The sequence below is a fragment of the Amyelois transitella genome, chromosome 14 (assembly GCF_032362555.1).
Source record: "Amyelois transitella isolate CPQ chromosome 14, ilAmyTran1.1, whole genome shotgun sequence".
NCBI classification, from domain to species: Eukaryota; Metazoa; Arthropoda; class Insecta; order Lepidoptera; family Pyralidae; genus Amyelois; species Amyelois transitella.
In genome coordinates this window covers 595,163-622,312 of record NC_083517.1, presented here as the reverse complement: position 1 = coordinate 622,312, position 27,150 = coordinate 595,163, and the positions used below count along the sequence as shown (strand labels likewise).

The 27,150-nt window shown below is 36.9% G+C and overlaps 1 protein-coding gene across 1 annotated transcript; it reads left to right on the top strand.

Annotated features, from left to right (window-relative positions):
• The first annotated feature begins 3,697 nt into the window (after positions 1-3,697).
• On the top strand, positions 3,698-26,780 carry LOC106129120 (retina and anterior neural fold homeobox protein 2). Its single transcript, XM_013327591.2, has 3 exons — positions 3,698-3,905; positions 8,944-9,185; positions 26,565-26,780. Exons 1-3 carry the CDS (start codon positions 3,698-3,700, stop codon positions 26,778-26,780), a joined length of 666 nt encoding a protein of 221 aa, XP_013183045.2.
• The last annotated feature ends 370 nt before the right edge of the window (positions 26,781-27,150 follow it).

The following is a 27,150-nucleotide window of genomic DNA, read 5'->3' as shown; positions in this document are numbered from 1 at the left end:
ATATTTGTAAATTGACGTCCGATGAAAATGCTGCAGTGTAGTTTGTTCCGCCGCTTCTTCTACACATAATATGCTTTGGAAGCGGTAGTACTTATAATTAGATTTAAGTGATGTGACGTCAATAAATGATACCTTGTATCCAATTTTGAAAATAAATCTATTCTATTCTATTTTAATTTTGACATCATTTTGAAAGTTCGACGAGGCTCGCCCTGTCCCACTTTTGCAGTAAACTCTGCCTTGTACATTGAACTTAACAAACAAAAAGTATATTGACAAAAGAAATCACAACAAAATAAACTAAAAAAAAACACGGGCAGTAAAAGCGAAATTACCACGGATACAGAAACAAAGTCATTACGTTGAGATACGATTTACAACAAAAGAAAGTGACAGGTACACAGGGCTCCTTAGATACCTGGGCAACCTACCTTACACCAATTAAGACAATGTGGTACAACTTTATCACTAAAGCCGTTAGGTTCCCTGCATAAATGAAAAAAAAAAAAAGAAAAGGACCACCCTATCTCGTTTCCATGAATGTCGTAAAATATGTCTAAGGGACGGGTTTAAAACTTGTGATTCTTCTTTTAGGCGATGGGCTAGCAACCTGTTACTATTTGAATCTCAATTCTATCATTAAGCGAAAAAGCTGAACGAGGCCTATCAGTCTTTTCAAGACTGTTGGCCCTGTCTACCCCACAAGGGTAGTTACGGCACAACTATCACCTGATCCTATAAACATCCAGGGCCTCGCCTTCTCTGTTCCTTCGTTATTTTTGGTCAGATGAAGATTGTTCGCAATCTCAAGTAAGTAATTATTCGCCCGGAGGGACAACTTTGCGATGTCGGTGGCATATGTTTTGTGCTCTTGCCTCGTAATCCATTTCAAATTGTATGTCTATGTGCGTAATTTGATAGGTATACTTATTCTGTATAAAAGATGTATTTAAAAAATAATGCGTCAATGACAATTCTCATCATGTCTCCTGTCTCTGTCATCTGTTAGAAATAAGCAGAAAAGAAAGAAAGAAGAATTACTATTGTTTTTTTTTTGTATTTTTAATTGGTATGTTTTCTGTGAACATGAATTGGTAAATAAATATGTAAATGCGTTGGAACCTACCAATATTTTGACATATACGAGTACTTACCTATAATTTTTTAATTGCAAATAAAATGAAGACTTTAAGGCCACGTCCAGACGGATGCGTTATCTCAATTCTAGCTAGTACCTAGATTACCAACCTTAAATTTTAATAACAATCCACAGTTTTTAGGCCACTTTCTTGTATACTCACCCTAAGTTTGTAAATAGTAATATCAGCTTATTTTATTGATCGCTAGTACTTAGTCCAAGACGAAGTCCCGATGCTTAAGTGCACTGCATTGGTCCCGGAGATCTTCATTTTTTGCGGCCTGTGTGGCGCAGCGGTAGTGCGCTAGTCTGTGACACCGGGTTCGAATCCCGTCCAGGGCATAATAAGAAACGAACTTTCTCTGATTGGCCTTGGTCTTGAATGTTAATCTTTATAAGTATTTATTATAAAACATAGTATTGTTGAGTTAGTATCTCGTAACACAAGTTTCGAACTTACTTCGAGGCTAACTCAATCTGTGTAATTTGTCCCGTATATATTTATATTTATTATTATTCATTCAGATGAAGCCTATTAAGTAAGTAGTTTATAATTCAAGGGGTAAATGCCAAGAGGTGAAATTATGATGACAATGCATGCCTTTGCTGAGCAATAATTATTTGGCGCTTAAAATAATACAATGTGGTTAATTAGGTTGTAAATAAAACCACCTTTTCAACAGCTTAAACAATAATGTTTATTTTTTCAATGTTACTTAGGGGAAGTACGTCCAAAATGACATATCGTTTTATCAGTCATCAATAACTTTAATATTATTCATAATAGGAACATATTTTTTACTTACAACTTTGCTTATATTAATTGGTTAACAGGAATCATATAGATTTTGTCAGAAAAATCAACACTTACAAAAATATTTAGTATTAAATGAAGATCAAGAAAAATCCGTTTTGTCCATACCGTATGGACAAAACGACACGAGTCGTATGGACTAAATGACATACACAGCCATCAACATAAAAAAAATGATAAAATAAGAGACAACAGTAAAAATTAATTGCACAATTCGCAAACAAAATTTTTGGTACGCTTTGGCAAATCAGCACAGGCTGCGTGAACCCAACGACTGCACCGCCTGCACCTCAACCACCCCTCACCAGGCTTTGAACGTGAGTAGAGATCGTTGCAGTAAATACAGGCACAATCATCTTCTTCGTCCTCTTGATCAGAGCGCTCTTCATTTGAGTCATCATCAATGTAAAGAGACTTAGTAACTGCTTGTTTCCTTTTACGAGTTGGTTTTTCAGATGCATTCTCTCGTTTGTATTTTAATTCTGCCATATTTGGTGATGACGTAAGTAGGAATGTCGTCGTTCGTTTCTTTGGCTTTCTTTTACCCTGTCACTTACAAATTTACCACTGGGCACTGGAGAAATGACATTAACTCTCTTACCACCGTCTCTACGGACAAAATGACACATTATGTCGTTTTGTCCATAGTGGTTGTATGTCATTTTGTACATAGCCTCAAAAAATATTACAATTCGAAAAATAATCTTGTTGCAGTGACAATAATGTTTTAAATTCAACGCCATCACCTCAAACACAAATTGCTTCGAAATATAAAATTATAGGACAGTACAATAACAAAAGAAAACTTATCAAAAAACAAAAAACAAATGACCACTATCAAATTTCTTTCCAACCTCAAAAAACAAATATCAACATGGCGTCCGTTCTGTATTTTAAACGTCTCTCAAAACTCGAATGGTATATTTCCGGTGTAGGTGCTTCCTGATTGGCTAACTTTTGACAGTTTATACCGTGCAGGTTTTCAAATATCACTAATGTGTCGTTTTGTCAGTATAATGTCATTTTGGACGTACTTCCCCTACCTATATATATATATATATACGTATGTTCCTACCTACTGTTGAATTGTTAATTTAAAAGTTTATAATCCTGCATGGCAAATCAATTCAAATGACAAATCTTTTACAATTTAGTACATTCAGTATTCCGCTATATAAATGTACTATCATGAAACGTAATAACCGCTTACAAAAGCCAATGTACGTTCCACAGAGCGCAGTACCTACCCAGATATATAGCAAAGAGAATTGATAGGGAGGGGTACAGATTACGATTATACTTGTTTGGGAGCTTCGTCGTATTGTCACATCCATTAAGCTGCACGCGGGGCGGAGCACCCTAGGCCACGCCCGGCGCCGCCCCGTGCGCACACACCACATCTCGCCGGAGCCCCATTCCTCGCGCGACTATACGACTTAAACGATTTACACGCAATCACATCAACGTTTATCCCGTAATCTATTAAGATTACTAAACTAAATTAATTGTTTTAAAAATATAAAAAAGTGCAATTTATTTCTTTGCGTATAAATTTATAAAAAAAATAAAAAGTCAATTCAATTTAAAAAAAAACCAGTGTCATTTTTTTTCAATTCGCGCGCGATGTGTTCCAAAATTCGAATTCGGAAAACTGTGTGCCAGTGACTAATAATAACTGATGATAAGGCAATGAGTGGATGTGTGGGGTGATTCCTGTCGAAGTGGCGACGCCGGCCCGGGAGGGCATGGGCGGCGCCGGCGGCGGCTGGGCGCGCGACGCCCCGGCGCTGCTGAGCACGGCGCTGCTCTTCGGAGGCTCCCTGCCGGAGCGCCCGCAGCCGCCGCTCTTCACCATCGAGAGCATCCTGGCCCCTCGCCCGCAGCCGCCGATTCCGCCGCTCCAGCTGCATCACTTAACACACAGTTCGTTTCAAAGGGCACATGATTTTCTCGGTAAGTTTCTTAGCCATGGTTTTGTGAAGATACTGCTTACCATCAGCTGCGCTACAGCGCACTGTAGGGCTGTTAAGCGGAATGTTATTGTATCCCACTGCTGACTGGTAGTTTACATACATAAATACATATGGTCACGTCTATATCCCTTGCGGCGTAGACAGAGCCAACAGTCTTGAAAAGACTGAATGGCCACGTTCAGCTATTTAGCTTAATGATATAATTGAGATTCAAATAGAGACAGGTTGCTAACCCATCGCCTAAAAAGAATCCCAAGTTTGTAAGCCTATCCTTTAGTCGCCTTTTACGACATCCATGGGAAAGAGATGGAGTGGTCCTATTCTTTTTTGTATTGGTGCCGGAAACCACATGGCACTGTAGTTTTACGAGTTTAAACCCAACAGTGTTATTCGCTCCCGTTTCAATCTAATGCAATCTATGGTCATAGAAAAAAAAGGTTACTAAGTATATTCGCTGTCTTCTTAATACCGTATCTTTTTTGCTGCTAGCAAAGAAATTGTTAAAATTATGCCGCCATCTCGTTATAAGCCGTTTCTCATCGGCTCTTACCCTTAACGTTCTTATTGTTACCCATCTTTGGGGAAATATGCGTCCTATCCCGCCTAGTTCTACTGTAACTTAAGACACGTAACAATCCGTACCTAACCATAACGAATAAACAAATTTTCTATTTTCTCAAAAGTTATAAGAAATATAATAAATTCTAAATGCTTGTTTAAAAATCTGAAAATAAAAAATACCATTAAAATAACACCTCCCTTTTTTAAAAACTCACTCAAGAAAAACAAAACCGCGAAAATTCTTTTCAAATTAAATGGGACTAGTAATAATGTTAGTAGAATAAACCATTAGCCGCCCGAGGGGCTCTTAAATGATGGAATTTCCTCTCGGGTTAGAAGAAGCATTATAATTTGATATAAGCTGTGCCCGCGGGCCGCCTCGGGAGATCATGTCGCGCCCTCCGACCTCAGGGATTATAACCAATATAACAGTTTTAAGGTTATGTTTCCGCAGCGTTCTTTGAGTACAATGAATTTGTTTTTAATAAGATAAATGTTTATCCAAAAATAAATTAAAAAGAAATATTTATATACATACATACATACATAAAATCACGCCTCTTTCCCGGAGGGGTAGGCAGAGACTACCTCTTTCCACTTGCCACGATCTCTGCATATTTCCTTCGCTTCATCCACCTTCATAACTCTCTTCATGCAAGCTCGGCGGTTTCGGGTACTTTTGACCTAAATATTTATATAATTTTACCTTTTTATGCTTTTAAAATTGGAATCATGTCATGTCGTCCAGTTTTCACTCATGACAAGGCAAGAATAATTGAGTATTATCAAGAATAATTTGTAAAATCCTGTTACTTAGTATAGTTAAGTTTGTGATATGAAATAAAATATTTTTCTTTCTTTCTTTCATTCAAAAGGCAGACAGACGTATAAGTTGACATAAAATATATTTTATACTTCCCTTTATCGCAGGTCAAAGACCTATCCGCCCTCGCTACACCGCTTTCAAAGTGAAGAAAAATGGCACAAGAATTCTACTGTAGCATTTCATTAACACTTCAAAACAAATCCTTAATACCTTACATAAGACAAAAAAAAATCTTTGTTTTCTAATCACAAAAACAAGAAAACTCCAAGTGACGCAACTGAATAATAGCCTTTAACAAGATATTAGTTATGAAATAATAAGACTTTTTAGAATTAGAATAATAGCCTTTAACAAGATATTAGTTATGAAATAATAAGACTTTTTAGAATTAGAATAATAGCCTTTAACAAGATATTAGTTATGAAATAATAAGACTTTTTAGAATTAGAATAATAGCCTTTAACAAGATATTAGTTATGAAATAATAAGACTTTTTAGAATTAGAATAATAGCCTTTAACAAGATATTAGTTATGAAATAATAAGACTTTTTAGAATTAGAATAATAGCCTTTAACAAGATATTAGTTATGAAATAATAAGACTTTTTATTAGCGGACGCCCGCGACTTCGTCCGCATGGAAACCCTATCAATCCCGCGGGAACTCCGGGATAAAAAGTAGCCTATATGTTATTCTGGGTCTTCAGCTACCTACATATCAAATTTCATCGTAATCGGTTCAGTAGATAGTTTTTGCGTAAATGAGTAACAAACATCTATACTGTCATACTCTCAAACTTTCGCATTTATAATATTAGTAGGATGAGTAACCTTAGAATAGGACCACTCCATCTCTTTCCCATGGATGTCGTAAAAAACGACTAAGGCATAGGCTTACAAACTTGGGATTCTTTTTTGGGCGATGGGCTAGCAACCTGTCACTATTTGAATCTCAATTCTATCATTAAGTCAAATAGCTAAACGTGGCCATTCAGTCTTTTCAAGACTGTTGGCTCTGTCTACCCCGCAAGGGATATAGACGTGACCATATGTATGTATGTATGTACAACTAAGATAATAAAAGTCATTCATACATACATATAGTCACGTCTCTATCCCTTACGGGGTAGACAGAGCCAACAGTCTCGAAAAGACTGAAAGGCCACGTTCAACTGATAGAGTGAGATTCAAATAGTGACAGGTTGCCCATCGCCTAAACAAAAATAAGAAGCTATATAAAATCATACACTTACTTACCCTCTTGGTTTAATTTTATATTAACAACTCGAACTTTGCTATGAATCATCATCTTGTTTAATTAGTTTTACGTTTCTTCCCCACAGTACCTAATCGTTAAGAAGCCCTAGAAATCTTGTTGAATTGAATATTATCACAATATAATTAATTAGATTTTTTTTTACAAAAACATGATTATTATTATAATAAATATAAACTTATAAAATTTCTTACCATTATACCTGCTGTAAATAAATAATTCTCTCATTGAGCCAAACAGCTGAACATTCAGCTCGCCTTTCAGTCTATTGATGACTGACGGCTCTGTCTGCCCCGCAGGAGATATAGACGTGATTGTATGTTATGTCATTAATATAAATATTATGAGCGTCGGCGGCCCAATCAATACTGTGCTCCGCATAAAAGTACAGAACGTCATTGGTTCATGGCAGAACCTACTTCGGCCATGTACCAACTACTCCTTCTCTTTTCCACGGTTGTAAAAGGCGACTAAGGCCTCTTCTTTTAGGCGATGGGCTAGCAACCTGTCACAATTTAAATCTCAATTCTATCATCATGGCAAAAAGCAGAACGTGGCCTGTCTTTTCAAGACTGTTAACGCAACGATACTATATTTTATAATAAACTCTACTTATATAGATAAATATCCGAAATCTAAGCCAATCAAAGAAATGTCATTTCTCGTCGCACCGCTGTTCGAACCCAGGACCTCCTGTGTCACATACAAGCGTACTACTGCTGCGCCACGGAGGCTGTCAAACTTCTACTTACTAAAATCTGTGTGACCATCGAACAACTGACATTGGTGAGAGGTTTTAACTCAGCTGAGGTTCACAATAAATTAGAATCAATAAATGGGAAATGGATTGAATTTAACGAAAAGTATAGTAACATCAGTATTTCAAGACTGGAGGCTCTGTTTAACCCGTAAGCGACATAGACATGATCATATGAATTAATGAATGAATAAGCTATTTTATTATCTGTTATACTCTCGCGGTGACAAAAGTTTTGGTAGTATAATACATATTTCGTTTCCTTCCCTTTTTTTAATCAACACCTATATCATTCATCGAAAAACATACCACACAAACAGAGAAAATAACAGAAGAATAAAATCAATAAGACTTACCCGGCATTGGCGCGTTTTTATTCTCGCACCGTGTATTAAAGCCACCGATAGCGCCTTACCAATCCGCCTCGGGCCTTAAAAGCTTTTTCGTTTCCACAAACAATATCTTATAGCTTCTGTGTATGCAAAAATATTCAATTTTTATTCGTGGCTAATATTTTTAACGGCTGGCAACCCCCCGCTCGGGGTCTGAGCTTGTTCACGCGTCGCCTGACGCAACGCATATTAAACTGATTTACCCTGACATGTATCGGAATAACATTTTTAATATTTCTGTTAAGACTATTGTTAAGTCGTGGTCGTGGTGCGACGTGTAGAGTAGTGAGGATGATATTTGGAATTTTGTACTATAAAAAAATGTTGCAACTTATTTATGTAGAATTTCTCAATTTTTCGTTGCAGGAAATTTTAAGATGATTTAAAACAATTATTTATTTTCAGTTATTTTATCAATATTTTAATGAAAGATAAATTAATACTTCGCATTTATTGGGAATCTTTGATAGCCAGATACGTGAAGTTAATGGAATGTCAAACATATTTTCTTTTTAAGAAGACATACCTTTGTTTGAGTGTAGTTGCGTAAGATTTAATTCTCTCGTGAAATTGCTACATTTGAAATCTAAATTATTTTTGATACCTACCTTAAATATGAACTACTGAATCTTAATTGTTTGAACCCTTAAAGATACAATATGTGACCTTATTGCTTACCGCATTATGTACCAGTCTCTAATTTTATTAAATCTATATTTTTTTCTATAAATGATTCTATAAACATTAAAAAATAAATAGCATGTTGCGGATTATCTGTTATTTTTACTAAATCAAAAAACAAATAGACAAGAAATTTGTTATTGATACTGTCACAATGACTTTTTTAAATCTATTACCAGAATTTAAGGGTTTATTATTTAACCATTCGAAACCTGCTCAAGACTGTGGTTTTATTTCAAACAAATTGATGGTAACCATTTCTTTCACGACGGCCTCTGTGGCGCAGCGGTAATAGCTTGTCTGTGACACCGGGGGTCCCGGGTTCGAATCCCGGCCAGGGCATGATGAGAAAAGAACTTTTTCTGATTGGCCTGGGTCTTGGAAGTTTATCTATAAAAGTATTTATTATAAAATATAGTATCGTTGAGTTAGTATCTCGTAACACAAGTCTCGAACTTACTTCGAGGCTGACTCAATCTGTGTAATTTGTCCCGTATATATTTATTTATTTATTTTATTTCAGCAGGCGTCGGCGGCGGCGTGCCGTGCCCGGCGGGGGGCTACGCTGGGCTTTACAGCGGGTACGCCAGCGCAGCCCTAGCCGGCCTCGCGGGCCCCCCGCCCAAACGCAAGCGGAGGCACCGCACCATCTTCACGGAGGAGCAGTTAGAACAACTTGAGAGTACCTTCGATAAGACGCATTATCCCGATGTGGTCTTGAGGGAGCAACTCGCGTTGAGAGTCGATTTGAAGGAGGAACGAGTTGAGGTTGGTTTGTTTTTTTTTATTTATATATTATACGACACTGATTGTCGAGATGCGCCTACATATATACCTACGCACAGCCTTTATATGCAGGGTCTGAAAATTTGAAATTTGGCATCTTATTTGGTTTCAAAGTGCACTGAGATAGGAATTCCCGCAGATTTCATTGTATGCGGGTAGAGGTCGCAGGTCGCAGGCAATTTGTCAATGGCAATATTGTCTCCATTATTAAAATTTCGTATAAGTCAACACAACACTACTCGTATAATCTCGTCCACATTTCTATTCTAAGTTTGGATAGTTGTGAATTTGACGTTGTTGAAGAAAATGCTGCAGTGCAGTTTGTCACCGCTTCTTCTGCACTGACGCTTTGGAAGCGGCAGTTAACTTAGTTTGAAGTGATTAATTTGACGTCAACCAACTTTGAGAAACCAAAAAAATATATGACAATTATTAAGTGATATTGAAGTGTCCCATAATAATGAACAAAAAATTGATTCATCTTTATTGAAGAGCAGTTAGTACCTTCCGAGTACCTTCAATAGGACTCATTAAGCTGGTGTAGTCTTGAGGAAACAGCTCGAAGAATTGAGATAAGTTTTTTATTTAATCCAAATATCAGAGGGCATTGACTGATTGACAAAACAATATCAACTTGCAACTCAAATCACTAAGTGTTAAGATTTAAATTTGGCTAATGAGGTGCTTGTATCGAAAAGTGGTTTTCCGTAATACCCGCGGGACGTTGCGGTTTAGTTATTAGATTTACTGAGTGACCACTGTACATACATATTTTAAAATCACGCCTCTTTCCCGGAGGGGTAGATAGACACTACATCTTTCCACTTGCCACGATTTCTGCATACTTCCTTCGTTTAGATCACATTCATAACTCTCTTCATACAAGCTCGTGGTAGACTAGACATTTCCTTAAAAATATTGATTTACCTATCTTAAAAACCTTATTTTTTTTAATCACAATCTACAAGCTTATCTTACAAGCTAACACATATTACATCCAAAAAGCTTACATTTTCACCAACTGATTGCAATAATAATTAGCTACACGTATGGAGGAATAGAAAGAATCTTTATTAAAAGATATCATATACATACATATATATTCACGTCTTTATGCCTTGCGGGGTAGGTATTTTGAAATGTCCCTCAATAATAATTATTTATTTTAATTTGAATTTGGTAAAACATAAATGACATACATCATATTTTTTATCCCTTAGTCATCGTCATATCTACATTTTAATAAGGCAATTTCTAAATCGTAGCAAAGTGCTACGAATATCGTAGTGCTGTGCTACGAACTTGCTACGTAAAAATAACAAGAAACATTAATTGTATCTTTTGGGAAACTTACTTCAAAATTAGTGCATTTACCATTGAATTAAGTTTCATTCACTTCTTCACTCACTTATCTTTATAGTTAAACTATAGCGACCCGCCCCGGCTTCTCATGAGTATTTATACATATGAACTTTCCTCTTGAATCACTCTATTTATTAAAAAATCTGCATCGAAATTTGTTGGGTAGTTTTAAAGATCTAAGTATACATACATGTAGATATAGGGACAGTCACGAGAAGCTTTATACTATGTTGTCAGGAATAAGTACCGCGCCGACGGAGACCTATAATGTTATAGGGTTTATTTTTTTAAGGTTATAATATCACACTCATAATAAAGAGAGGAGATTTTTATATTTTCGAATGTGAGTAACGAATAAATTCAAAAATTACTGAACCGTATTTGATTAATAATTGTTGGAGAGAAAAACCTCTTTAGAGTTTTAGAGATTTTTTCTTCTAATTTCATCTTTGAATTAATTCCATTTTTTGATAGATTTTGTTTTATCATTCATGTCATGTCTCTGCCTCTCATATTATTTGTAACTTAAAATAAAATAATATTTTACCGAGTGCTCCGTTATTTAAATTAAAATGAAAAAATGCTATTATTAAAAACTTTCTTATTTCATTTATATTGATCGATACCACCGTAACGCTGGCCATGCGCACGCGCAAATATTAACTCCGTTTTGTTTGCGATACGGTCTGTGATGAGATTAACAGGGCGTAACGTTAAGAAGTAGCTATGGGATTGTCAACATTGCTGACTCAGCACTTTCAAACCCTCGAAATGCGGGTGGCCTATTTAAAGAGATAGTTTGTCGGATGCTGTCTTCTGAATTTGATATACATACATACATAAAAGCACGCCTCTTTCCCGGAGAGGTAGGCAGAGACTACCTCTTTCCACTTGCCACGATCTCCGCATACTTCCTTCGCTTCATCCACATTCATAACACTCTTCATGCAAGCTCGGCGGTTTCGGGTACTCTTGACCTGACCCTTTACCAGGACGTCCTTAATTTGATCAAGATACGTTCGTCTAGGTCTTTCCACTCCGACCTTTCCCTCTACACTCTCCTTGTATATCTGCTTAGTCAATCTGCTATATAATTTTATATACATCCATACATACATATAATCACGTCTATATCCCTTGCGGGGTAGACAGAGTCAACAGTCTTAAAAAGACTGATAGGCCACGTTCAGCTGTTTGGCTTAATGATAGAATTGAGATTCAAAATTGAGGATGCTAGCCTGTCGCCTAAAAGAATCCCAAGTTTATAAGCCTATCCCTTAGTCGCCTTTTACGACATCCATGGGAAAGGGATGGAGTGGTCCTATTCTTTTTCTAATAGTGCCGGGAACCACACACATTTGGTATACTACGCTAGTATTTTCCGTCTCTGTCAGCAACGCGCATTTGAGGCAGGCCAGATCCATCCTGTGGGGTTCCAGCGGTGGGAGGTCAAGTACCACGCCGGCAGAAGAAAGACCAACGGCACGGCAAAATATGTAGTTTCAGTCTGTGAAGGCGATGTGCTAGCTAAATCAAAGTCACTATTCGAATCTCAATTCTATCATGAAGCTAAACAGCTGAACGTCCTATCAGTCTTTTCAAGACTGTTGGCTCTGTCTACCCCGCAAAGGATATAGACGTGAATATATGTATGTATGTTTAATTGGTGCACCCCTAGACCACATAAGGAACCTACGTGCCTAATTTAAAGTCTGTCTGGACTGTCGGTTAAATGTCAATCAGTCACTCAGACGTCAAAGATTTATCTAAATAAGATAACGCGCCTTCCCATAGACTAAATTGAAACTATTAATTCATACGTACATACTTATAATCACGTCTATATCCCTTGCGGGGTAGACAGAGCCAACAGTCTTGTAAAGACTGATAGGCCACGTTCAGCTATTTGTCTTTAAAATACAATTGAGATTCAAATAGTGACAGGTTGCTAGCCCATCGCCTAAAAAAGGAAACCTAAGTTTATAAGCCTACCCCTTAGACGCCTTTTACGACATCCACGGGAGAGATATGGAGTGGTCCTATTCTTTTTCTATTTGTACCGGGAACCACACGGCACTAAGTATTAAATGTCTCCGCAATAGAAATTAGTTTTGAAAGTGTGTCGGAACTGTTTACAAGCTACCGGCGTTCGGTCAAGTGTGTGCCGACCACTCAACAGTGCCACCCAGGAGGTGACCGGAGCCAATGTCAACATCTCGGCAGACATTTGAGCATTACTAACGTTTTTTTTGTGAAATTACGATTTCAAGAAATTGGTACGCTTAGGATTTTTATTTCTATGTTGTTGTTTTTTTTGTTATTATTATTTGATCGCGTCTGACCTCAATTTGATAAAAAAAAATTATGTATTGAAATTTGTATTGTATTGGTACCGGGAGCCACACGGCAAAAAAAAAAGAATAATAGGACCACTCCATCTCTTTCCCATGGATGTCGTAAAAGGCAACTTAGGCTTACATACTTAGGATCCTTTTTTAGGCGATGGACTAGCAACCTGTCACTATTTGAATCTCAATTCTATCATTAAGCCAAATAGCTGAGCGTGGCCATTCTGTCTTTTCAAGACTGTTGGCTCTGTCTACCCAACAAGGGATATAGACTTGACCATATGTATGTAAGTATATTGAAATTTGAGTGTATCTAATTTCAATCTGACTGATGGTGCAAGATGAGGTCTGGTCTAAGATGCCACGCGTGTTCAAATAATATTCTTTTTTTAAATTCTAGCCTTGATAATAATCCGTAAGTTGAAGTTGTCAGGGTTTTAGTTTTTCAGTTTTGTTTATTCATTTATCTCTAAGGTTATAAAAGTAGGCCCCGCGTAATTTGACTATTTATTGGCTTTGTTTGCCCGTAAGGGATAAGGAAGTGATGTTTGTATTGTTATGCCATTATATCGTAAACCAATTTTAAGCCAATCACATAATCTTGGCTTTCCAGTCTTTTGAGTATTTGGAAACCAAATCTACTCAGTAATGAATAACAAAAACATAATATCGTATACCGTTAATACTGAGTCTTAAAAATAATAATAAACTAATTATTAAGTAAAAAACTAATTATTAAGAATCTACTACTCTTTTTTTTTGGTTTATTATCTGGCCACCTCTCGCTATTTAAATCTCGATTCCATCATTGATAGCTAAACGCGGCATTTCAGTATTTTCAAGACTGTTGGCTCTGTCTACCCCGCAAGGGATGTTGACGTGATTATATAAATGTATATGTGTGTAAGTACTTTATTCCATTAAGAGGTAAATTTTAAGAGTCAAATTATTATTATTTTTATTTGACTGCTAAGCTGGCCCTTAAAACCAATAGGCATCTACTAAGTATTCTTATTCTAATCTATACTAATATTATAAGTTTGTTTGTTTGTTTGAATGCGCTAATCTCAGGAACTACTAGTTCGAATTGAAAAATTCTTTTTGTATTGAATAGACCATTTATCGAGGAAGGCTTTAGGCTATGTAACATCACATTACAACTATTAAGAGCTAAGAAATAATGGAAAATGTGAAAAAAACGGGGAAAATTATTCATTCTTTGGGGCTTCAATGATGCCCAAAATAACTTTTCCACGCGGACGAAGTCGCGAGCACAGTTAGTTTTCTTATATAATTATTAAAATTATAAATTTCCTTAAAAAAAAAAAAACAACAGCTTGATATTGTATCTCACAACAAAATTATTCAGCAACTTTCGCTTAGCCCAAAATTACACCGACATTTTGGATATAAAATATCCGATCGAAAAGTGATTATAAATGCTTCAGTTTCCCTTTTATTCATGAATCCTTACTAGTTCACGTTCGTGGAGTTTTCTGCGCGGGCAATTTTAGCTTCGGGCAAATAAAAAGGCCGGCCGTGGGCGGGCGCCATTGCGGCGGCGAAAATTAATTTGAGTTAATTAAATTAATTTATTTATCGTCCCTAAAGGAAGCAAAGGGCGAGTATCGAGTCACTCGTATGGCTTCATCTCGGATCATGGACTTTTTACAATTTGCTTTTTAACTGACAGATTGCTTTAATCGATTTTAATGTTAACGCTTATTTTTGAAGACTTACAACCTCAATGGGAGATTAGTCGTACTGTTTCGTTTGATGATTTCATTGCTTTATTATTTTAGTTCATGTGTGCCGTGTGGTTCCCGGCACCAATATAAAAAAAAAATAGGGCCACTCCGTCTCTTTCCCACGGATGTCGTTAAAGGCGAGTAAGGGATAGGCTTATACACTTGAGATTCTTGTTTTAGGCGATGGGCTAGCAGCCTGTCACTATTTGAATCTCAATTCTATCATTAAGCCAAACAGCCGAACGTGGCCTACCAGTCTCTTCAAGACTTTTGGCTCTGGCTACCCCGAATAGGATATAGACGTGACTATATCAATGAATGAACGGATGAGAGTAAGAAGACTTACTCCGCATAAAGAGAACGCAACGGAGACTAACGCATAAAGAACGTTACGAACGTCCGCAGCTAACTACATACATACATACAAATGGTCACGTCTATGTCCCTTGCGGGGTTGACAGAGCCAACAGTCTTGAAAAGACTGAATGGCCACGTTCAGCTATTTGGCTTAATGATAGAATTGAGATTCAAATAGTGACAGGTTGCTAACCCATCGCCTAAAACAGAATCCCAAGTTTGTATGCCTATCCCTTAGTCGCCTTTTACTACATCCACGGGAAAGAGATGGAGTGGTCCTATTCTTTTTTGTATTGGTGCCGGGAACCACACGGCACACGGCAGTTAACTACCACGTTAAAAATGTTTTTATTTTTGTCTTAAATTTTGAGACTGAGCGTGTATGGCAACATTGTTTTCCTGTTTTCAAGGCAACACACACGTTTCGCCTGTTCCCTCGTTATTTGCTAACGGCAATTGGAAACTGCATTATTAAAATCCTTTTGTTTAGGAACCGTATAACACTTGCATGCGCCACTCAGATGTTTTTACAGCGCGCTGACTTTTTAATTTGACTCACAAATATAAATATATACGGGACAAATTACACTGATTGAGTTAGCCTCGAAGTAAGTTCGAGACTTGTGTTACGAGATACTAATTCAACGATACTATATTTTATAATAAATACTTATATAGATAAACATCCAAGACCCAGGCCAATCAGAAAAATTTGTTTTCTCATCATGTCCGGGATTCGAACCCGGGACCTCCGGTGTCACAGACAAGCGTACTACCGCTGCGCCACCGAGGCCGTCCACAAAGTCGGCAAGACGGGCTATTTTTGGGCAATATCGAATAATAAATTGTTGTAATGAGTACAAGTAATATTTTTAGGCAAAATGTCAAGAAAATATCTTATTATTTCAAGTATTTTTCCAAGTGTATCTCTTTCCCATGGATGTCGTATAAAGCGACTAAAGAATAGGCTTATAAACTTGGGATTCTTCATTTAGGCGATGTGCGAGTTAGTAAGTTACTCTCACTATTTTAAAGTTAATTCTATCATTAAGCTTAACAGCTTAACGTGGCCTTTCAGTCTTTTAGGACTGCTGGCTTTGTCAACTCTGCAAGGGATAAAGACGTGATTATATGTATGTATGTATGTGTATTTCCAAGTATGGTTAAGGAATGAAAAATGTAATAAACTTGCAACCTGTCACTATGTGAACCCTCAAGCTATTCAGCTAAACCATTCTGTATCCTAGAAATTGATAAAATTATGAAAAAAGAGTTGTTATTACAAATATAACTTTATATTTTATAATAAATAGTGTCTAATAAATTTTGATTTCAAAAATTAATATTAACTTCAGTGCCCAGAGATAGACAAGATCTTTTGCACTATTCAAAGTATAAAAATATTTTTAAAAATTCGATGAACAAGTTGTCGTGCAACGGAAATAATTTATATGATATACCTAAACCATTCCTTTGTAAAACGGCAATAAAGGCTTTTATTTATTGAAGTAACATAGACTTAAATATATGTATTCTTTCTAGACATTCCTACTGGAGCGGAGTCACGAGTCAAACCGCCCTTGTCCTTACCTCACGAACTCATTAAATTTGATGTTATTTATACGTAGAAAAGACATTTAAAGATAAATAAAGTGCGCCCGACCTCCGCGCTTTTGTTAAATCAGTCACATTAAATATTTGCGGTGTCTCCGCAAACAAAGAGATAAGAAAACCATTGTTACAACTCTTTAAACAAATCAAATATTAACGTGACGTGTAATCGTGCCCCGGGCCCGGGCCCCAGGGTCCCAGCCGCGGTAATGTTGATCTTGTTAGAACACTGTCTGGTTAAATGAGGATGCTTTATTTAATTTCCCTCGTCGTTTGTTTTAATTTGACATTTATAATTGAAACACAACAAGTTAGCGAAGTCGCGTCAAATTTGAATTCTGCTTTGTTAATTTAGTATTGTAATTTAATTACGTTGTGTTTTGTGTGTGTGTATGTATGTGTATGTGTCGAACCTCGAAATAAGACGATAGTAAGTAAGTATTTAATTTATTTGTAACTAAAGGCCGCCCGCGACTGCGTCCGCTTAAAAACTCTATCATAACGTAACAATCAATCCCGCGGGTACTCCGGGATAAAAACCTATGTGTTATTCTGGGTCTTCAGCTACCTACATTCCAAATTTCATCGTAATCGGTTCAGTAGTTTTTGCGTGAAAGAGTAACAAACACCCATACTGACATCCTGACATACAAACTTTCACATTTATAATATTAGTAGGATGACATATCTGGTTAAAGATGAAACATACCTAGTTATAGATGCCGTGTGGTTCCCAGCACTTAAAAGTAAGACCAGTCGATACCATGGATGTCGAAAAAGGCAGCTAAAGAAGGCTAAGGGATAGACTTATAAACTTGGGAGTCTTCTTTAAGGCGACGGGCTAAAAACCTGTCAATATTTATATCTCAATTCTATCATAAAACCTAACAGCTGAACGTGGCCAATCAGTCTTTTCAAAACTATTGGCTCTGTCTTCGCATGGGATATAGACGTGACTAAACGTATGTATATTTTAAAAGGTAAACGACCAAGTTTACCGAAACCAAAAAAAAATGCTAACAATAACTGAACTTCACATAGTTTTGTGTACATAAATAAATAAATATACATACATACATACGGTCACGTCTATATCCCTTGCGGGGCAGACAGAGCCAACAGTTTTCAAAAGACTGAATGGCCACGTTCAGCTATTTGGCTTAATGATAGAATTGAGATGCAAATAGTGACAGGTTGCTAGCCCATCGCCTAAAAGAGGAATCCCAAGTTTATAAGCCTATTCCTTAGTCGCCTTTTACTACATCCATGGGAAAGAGATGGAGTGGTCCTATTCTTTTTGTAATGGTGCCGGGAAGCACACGGCACAATAAATAAATAAATCTTCTTTATAAAGCGCGGTAGTGCGCTTGTCTGTGTAACAGGAGGTCCCGGGTTCGAATCCCGGCCAGGGCATGATGAGAAACGAACTTTCTCTGATTGGCCTGGGTCTTGGATGTTTATCTATATACGTATTTATTATAAAATATAGTATCGTTGAGTTAGAATCTCATAACACAAGTTTCGAACTTACTTCGAGGCTAACTCAATCTGCGTAATTTGTCCCGTATATATATATATTGTCCCGTATATATATAATGACCTAACATGCAAAAAGCCCTCCAGGCTATTTCACTCGATGATATAAATCTGAAAATGGTGGTGAACGAGTGATACGAGTGACAACTTTGAACCCGGGACGCATCGGGTGGGCGTGGCGCTCCGCCCCGCGGCGGGAAGCGCCTTGTCATCCCGCAGCCTCCCTCAGACTTATCTCCTAATAAGTAGATATAATAAAACCGTAGAGGTTGTATGCCTTTTGCTTCTGAGAGTGCACAGTTAGGTCATTCCTCACGGGGTAGGTAGGGCCAACAGTCGCGAAATAACTCTATGGCTTTTTAACCGTCGCCTAAAAAGAAGTGCCGTGTGGTTCCCGGCACCAATACAAAAAAAGAATAGGACCACTCCATCTCTTTCTCATGGATGTCGTAAAAGGCGACTAAGGGATAGGCTTACAAACTTGGGATTCTTTTTAGGCGATGGGCTAGCAACCTGTCACTATTTGATTCTCAATTCTATCATTAAGCCAAATATCTGAACGCGGCCATTCAGTCTTTTCAAGACTATTGCCTCTGTCTACCCCGCAAGGGATATAGACGTGACCATATGTATGTATGTATATGTGAGACAATGCGCGCTCTACAAACACGAATAAGTATAACTCGTTGCTACACAAAAGAGACACGTTCGCAATGTGTTACTAAGTAATAAACAGGCGCCATTTTGTCTGCTATTCTGTAATATCGCCGTGAGCAGCCGACGTGAACTGATCAAAGAGTTCCCCCGTTTCATTTTACGCTTGTTAAGCTTTAAACGGAACTTTGAAAACGAACTTCTGTTTTTTCATTTTTCTTTATTGGCAGTAATAAACAGCTACATTATGAATACAATGACGAATAACTTCGACATAATAACGTAGTTGTAATTATTTTAATAAAATTCTATTCTACTCCGTGCCTATGAATGTTTGTTTCGCTCGCTAATTTATATTTGTGCGGATAGGTAAGAAACAAGCTGAGAAAAAAAAAGACTAAGTTATTCTGTAAGGATGCCACTAATTCATTAGTTTATTCTGCTAAATAAATATCGTAATATAATCACGTCTTTATCCCCCCTTATTGCGGGGTAGACAGAGCCAACAGTCTCGCAAAGACTGGTTGCGACGCGACGTTCCGCTGTATGGGTTGAAGATGGATAAAATAGTGACAGGATCCTAGCCCCATCGCCAAAAGAAAAATCCCATATTTGTTAGTAATTATCTTAACAAAAGATGTCTCCTTTTCGTGGCGTTAAGAGTGAAGAAATTGAAAATATAGTAAATACGCCAGAAAGTTCACATAAAAACTGCACCTTGTAAGAATAGATTTTTACTGAAATTTAAACTATGAACTAAAGTTTTGCTGTCTTTGGTAAGAGACAAACATCTGACAATCTAATTGGTAAAACACTAATAACCGGTTACTGACGTACTCGTAACTCGATCACAAAACCTATTAAACAAAAAACTTATCAATTTAACTACTTCATGAAATAAAAATAAGGTTTGCAACAAATACACCACAAATAAAGGTTACATTCCCGTCCGGAGTACCACTCTATTATTTATGGACACGTACGAACGATACGCAATACAAATTATTGTTTTCAAAGTATAACGTTTAGGGGAACATTTTGTTTGCATAACGACCCCTAGGGTTGATTTCTGTCTCGTATTCCCGCGAATTTGACACTTATCAGCATTGTTTTACGACCAATTTTGATTGAAGATAGTCGGGATAAACTACATTTTGCAAATTTGTTACAAATCGCGGTTCTATTAAGGCTGCCTTTTGACGATTGAATTTCGATTCGTATGGCGCATTGTGCGCAGATAGGACTTTATAGCGGGATTGAGATATGGACTAACCATGGGTGTTTGCGTGAGGTAATTGATACGAAGTGACAGAGCCGAGGGGACAACGGACCGTGAAATATAGAGGGTACGGAATAGGCATTTGTAGCATTTGTTTGTTTGTAATATCTTTATACATACCATACATAAAATGACAAAGACTACCTCTTTCCACATGCCACGATCTGTGCATATTTCCTTCGCTTCATCCACATTCATAACTCTCTTCATGCAACTTAATATCTTTATTGCACAGAAATCTACACAATTACAAGAAATAGTATATAGTTATAAAAGAAATATATCACTTGCAATGGCGGACTTATACCATTTGTTGTGGAGGATCTTAAAAGTTAGCAATTTAATCGTGTATTGCTACCTCTTTCTTGTGAAGAATATTGTTGTCAATTAATTGGTTGACGATAGGAAATCCGTCTTTATACATTTGTATTGTACCTAATTTTATTTTCTTATTTGCAGTAAAAAGTTAACAAATAAACAAATAATTTCCAAGTCAATAGTGACTTGGAAATTATTTGTTTATTTGTTATTTATTAGTCAATAGTGACTTGGAAATTATTTGTTTATTTGTTAACTTAATACGATAGCTTTGTAGTAACTCTGACCTTTAATCCACACGTTTGGCGGTACTATATCCTGAACCGATTAGGCCAAATAAAAAAATGAGACTTCTTGACATGAGTCCTATCTATCCGAAGCTGCTGAATTACTCAATTCAGTTGATTTCTTCAGCGGTTTTGTTTAGCCTATAAAAAATCCCCTAAGAATTGCTTCAAATAAGGTTACCATTTAAGCGAATTTCACTAGGTACTTATATTCCTAATTAAATTAAATTGACATACATGATTTAAAGGGCTCAAAAAGCAATATAATATATAAGCCACAAAAAAAATATTTTTTAACTATCAAAAAAATTATTTATCTACCCCTCTGCACTCTCTATATTTTACAACGCAGCCTCCGGCTGGCAAAGAGTGTTTTGACATTCCACCCATGGAAATGGGTGTGATTTGAAGTGCCCTTTGTGGAATTATACTCGCGAATGGCGTCTTTAATATTGACTAATGCATTTCCCGACAAATGGGGAGATATGCCCCGACAGGTGTGAGGGATTTCACGATCCGGCGGCGATGCTAAACTTAATACAGTTGTACTTTAATTATGTCAACACTGGATGAGTGATTACTTTTAATTCAAAAGTTTAATAATTTTTCCGGCAGAATTTGTAATATGTACGCGTTAAAACCTGTGTAATTCACATCAATAAAACTATGAGTTTTAAATTGAGATTTGCTTGCATTTTTTTATTTGAAACTTGTTGGCAAAAATATTACACTGCTTTATTGAATTCTATATAAGCATACATTCATGCTGAAAAAACATAATGTGTGAGCCACCTTCTCTTCGTGAGTAAATGTTCAAAATGTTGAACCCTATGTTAAGCCTACCTCTGGAAATACTTACAAGCTAAGTAGTCTTTAAGGCGTTTATCGACGGGTTATCAATCTGGTGGCAATTACTACTACGTAAAATAATATTGATTAATTTACTCTATAAATCTCAATGGCATCTCGAAACCATTCAGGTTCAATTGGTCTTCAAGTTTTGTGACTACGCTATTTCTAAACGGAAAAACATACATACATACATAGAATCACGTCTATATCCCTTGCGGGGTAGACAGCCAATTAAAACAACTGAAGTATTTTAATACTTTGTACTTAAGTATAAAAATACTTCATGGTATAAGTCCTATGTTCTCTCTATTTTTTTTTTGTAACTGTGTAAATAAATTTCTGTGCAATAAAGATACTAAAAACAAACAAAAACAAGACTTCTATCGATTTAAAAAAAAAAAAACTATGCTTCCAATCCGTCGAGGTTTTTTTTTTTTTCGTCAATGATAAATATTATCTAGTTAAGTTACATACTTTACTTTCGCGAAGGAAACCGTGTGAACCGCGGCCTGGCGCGGGGGGAGGGGAGTGTAGGGGGGGGGGGGGGTTATGGCGGTGAACCGAACTTGTAACAATGTTGTGATTACAAACACATCTCCCTCCGCTGTTTGAGATTACAATTACGGTTTTAGCAAACTGATTTATTAATGGACCGCCCGCCTGATCCCGGCTGATACTTTAATGTCGAGTTCATTTACATTCACCGGTTGCTTAATTAATTGATATCGGGTTTTGATTCAAATTATATTTTTTAAGCTACATCTTGAGATCACCCGTCTCATTACCATGGATGTCGTGAAAGGCGAGTAAGGGATAGGCTTATAAACTTTGGATTCTTCTTTTAAGCGACGGGCTAGCAAGCCTGTCACTTTATACGAGTATGAATCTCAATTCTATCTGTAAGCCAAAAAGCTGAACGTGGCCTATCAGTATTTTCAAGAATGTTAGCTCCGTCTATCCCGCAAGGGATATTATATATTATATAAGGGATATAAACGTGATTATATGTATGTATGTAGACTTTAGGTACGTAGATATGTATGTACTCCATCCCTCTTAAAAGAAGTTAGCCTCCAAATTTTTTTCTTTTTAATATTTTTTTTAGTTTTTACGTTTTGCTCAATTCTATCAAAAAACCAAACAGCTTAACGTGGCCTTTCAGTCTTTTCAAGACTAGACTGTTGGCTCTGTCTACCCCGTAAAGGATATAGACGAGATGATATGAATTTATGTATGTAAGTAGGTACTACCTACGTTTTGCTTTCAACTGAAATCACGCTAAACAAATTCGTTATGTCAACACGTAATTCATTTTATATCGTACGTAAGACAACAAAATCACGAAATGAAACGTAAACAGTAAGCACATTTTAACGGCCTCTGTGGCGCAGCGGTAGTACGCTTGTCTGTGACACCGGAGGTCCCGGGTTCGAATCCCGGCCAGGGCATGATGAGAAAAGAACTTTTTCTGATTTGCCTGGATCTTGGATGTTTATCTATATAAATATTTATTATAAAATATAGTATCGTTGAGTTAGTATCTCGCAACACAAGTCTCGAACTTACTTCGAGGCTAACCCAATCAGTGTAATTTGTCCCGTATATATTTATTTATTTAGTGATGGTGCTGAAAATCGTGTGATTTCTTGTATTTATGCATGAATCGGTAATAATTTGTTTGATATATTTATTAGATGCAAGAAATCGCGAAATGAAACGCGAACAGCGTGCATGCGACGGTACATGGAACGGAGCGTTCTTGTGTATCAGAGTGGGGGGCGTCGAGGCGTGACTGTCATAGCCGCCGGCGCCTCCCTCCCAACTGGGTCTTCCCACACTCCTCATTAGATATTGAGACACGACCCGTGTGGTTCCCGGCACAAATAGAAAAAAGAATAGGACCACTCCAACGCTTGCCCATAGATTTTGTAAAAGGCGACTTAGGGATAGGATTATAAAATTGGGAGTCTTCTTCTACGCGATGGGCTAGTAACCTGTCACTGTTTGAATATCAATTTTGTTTTAAAGCCAAATAGCTGAACGTGGCCTATCAGTATTTTCAAGACGTGACGTGGCCTATCAGGATATAGGCGTGATTATAAGTATGTATGTTTTAATTAGTTTAACTAGAAACTATTGTGTTTATTTTGAAAAATAAATGACAGCTTAATGTACCTACAGTGTAATAAAGGAAGTATATAAGTGAATAGATTATTTAGACTGAAAATGTAGTCACTGCCTGCCCCGCGGGAAAAAGGCCTGATTGATTTGTGAGTATTATTAGTAGGTGCTTAAGCTTTAACTATCCCTTAATCGCCTTCAACAACATCCATGGGGACGAGATGGAGTGGTCCTATTCTTTTTTTTTTATTTGTGCCGGAAACCACCCCGCACTAATTTGAATTAATTAAAAAACTGTGAAAATGTCGCCGATACAATATTAGTCTCAAATCTCAAAGGTCTAAGTCGATAACTAATTACGTAATCTGTTTAACCATTCTATGTTGTACTTTAGCTGCCACAACCCAGGCCGCCATGTTGACAATCTGCTAAGCTTTCCAATAAAGCTACTTGTCTTTACAAAGTTGGGAATATTCTAATAATTTATGCACGATACAAGAACGCTTTCACAATAGATTTTGGATATTCGAAACAATGTACTAAGAGAACAATGGATGTTTGGTTTTGTCACGTTACTGAAGAAACTACGTCTGATTAACTCTGATCTATAACTGTTTTTTATACAAGGATATACAAGGAGAGTGTGGAGGGAAAGGTCGAAGTGGGAAGGCCTAGACGAACGTATCTTGATCAAATTAAGAACGTCCTGGCAAAGGGTCAGGTCAACAGTACCCGAAACCGCCGAGCTTGAAGAGAGTTATGAATGTGGATGAAGCGAAGGAAGTATGCAGAGATCGTGGCAAGTGGAAAGATGTAGTCTCTGCCTACCCCTCCGGGAAAGAGGCGTGATTTTATGAATGTATGTATGTATTACTGTTTTTTTAAGGTGTAATGGATACGCTAATAAACTTCGGATTCTTTTTTTTTTAAAAAAAGAAAGATTCCGAATTTTTAAAGAAAAAGAAGAATCCAAAAAAAAAAATTGAATCTCAATTCCATAGTCATTCAGCTGAATGTGGCCGTTCAGTCTTTTCGAGACTTTTAGCTCTGTCTGCCCTGTAATGGATAAATGTGTTATATGTACTGTATACTTTCGTTAAATGCAAATTTCATAACCTATTAGCTGTGCCTGCGACTTCATCCGCGTAGAATAGTTATTTTGGACATCATTTAAGCCCTCAAGGATGAATAATTTGCCCCGTTTTTTTTATTCACATTTTCCATCATTTCTTCGCTCCTAATAGTTGCAGTGTGATATTATATAGCCTAAAGCCTTGTGTAATAAATGGTATAATAGTAATAGTATAATATTAGTATAGATATATAGATTTAACGCCACGCTTAATATTATTCATTGGTTCATATCCATAAATTTCTTTCATATTTGTTTAGTCCAATAAGTGAAAGTTGGAACCAATCAGGGACTGACAAAAGAGCGTCGGGGTAATCTTTTGTGGGTGTGCAATGACAATGGCCGCCGCGAGACAAGGAGTCTGGCGGTGGCAGAGCATAACTCTCGCTTCGCCGGCGGCGGGTAAGCCGTACACCGAAACCCCACTTAAAGTTAATAGCGCCATTGTCGACGCACCGACTCTTCTAAGGCAATTAACTACTACAATGGTGATATCGCTAACAAATTAAAATGAAAGCAATACGAAAAGTTGTATGGGCGTTGTACGGCATCGTGCAAACTTGGGGCGGCATTTCTGAGGACAGTTTAGATTCGGGGATTTGATTAACTTTACACTGCTACTGAACTCATTGTCCCAATTTGCAGTTGAATTTTTTTGTTTGGAAACTTTTTGTTTTTAATTTGTTGTTTTTATTTTTTTCTTTTGACTTTTTTTTTCTATACAAACTTTACGTTTGTTCATTTGAACTTTAAAGCTACAACTAAACTTTATGCTATAGAACACTCTCTTTTGAGATCGACCCAAAAAAATTTGTTGCAAGCAAATCAATTATAACCAAGTAGATTATATTTATTAAATAAGACACACACTTTAACACTTTTTTACAATATCCAAAATTGACGAGCTTGCTTGAAGAGAGTTGTGGATGAAGCGAAAGAAGTAACTACTTACGCAGACACCGTGGCAAATGGGAAATGTAGTCTCTACCTACCCTACCCATGAAAGAAACGTGATTATAAATATCTTATAAATCTAAAAAATAAGAAACGTTATTTTAAAAATTTATGAGTGTAAAAGTATACTGGTTGAACAACTATCAAGCTCATAACTGAATAATTAAAATTGTATAGATAGTAACATTTAGTAGTCATTTTGAAAAGAATTCCACAGGATATGAATAACTTTCGCTAAAGATTTCAAATCATTGTTATGGAATATCAAAGTAGGCAGTAACGAATTCAAATCATCGGATTAAAACTTAATCAACATGTATTCCGTAAGCCATCACGCTGCAACAAATAAACTGTATTAAATTGCAATGATGGTAAAATTGAATGTAATAGGCATGTCAAACATCCATTCAATGTTTGGTTACAAGAAGGCCGTCCGTGTTGTGATGTGAAGGCGACTATAGCTTCCGTGGGACCGGCCACCCGCGGAGGTAAGGATCACTTTAAAAAAAAAAGAAAAAAAAGTTTTCGCGCGCACTCTACTGGAAGAACCTATTCGCATCTTACCCAGAACTATCAATGATTCGACACTATTGACGATTCCACACTAACCTACTTTTTTTTGATCCAGTAGCTGAAATTTTTCAATTGTCCGCGAATAAAGCATTATGCTTTAATCGTTCGTTTACCGCCCAATGGACTTGTAAAGGTTATTCATATTTAATGTTAAAAACCCCAAGGTACAACTTCACAGTCCAAGTGAATAAAATTTTTGAATATAAGTATATTTTTTTTCTTTTCACAGGTCTGGTTCAAGAACCGACGCGCGAAATGGAGGAAGCAGAAGCGGGAAGAACAAGAAAGGCTTCGCAAACTCCAAGAGGAGAGGAGCTGCGGCCGAGCGCCGCTGCTGGCGCGGCCGATGCTGTCGCCGGCACATTCTCCTCCAGCCAGCGCCCTACCAGCACAACCGCAAAGGAACTACACAGACGACTCCGACTCCGACCTCGAAGTGGCCTGAACTGACAGAAAAAAGACACGTTTGAATAAAGAACTGTTCATTCATTAATAGAAACTGGCCGTTCGAAAATTGAGAGGATTCCATAGGGTTTTCAAATTCTGTTTTAAAGAGAAATGGCATCGTTTGGAATGGAAAGTGATTAATAGACTGAATCCATAGAGTTTTTAACATCGATTGGTACTGGCCGTTTGTAAATAGAATTTCGATACCAATTTTAAATTCTGTTTTATGTCAAAGGCCGTTCGGAGTGGAAAGTAATTTTTTAGACGGAATCGAAAGAGAATAAATTAAATTCTCTTTTAATAAAAGTAAATGGTGATTTAACACTAAGTTTTTAGAGAATTTATCAAATTCTGTTTTCGAAACGTGA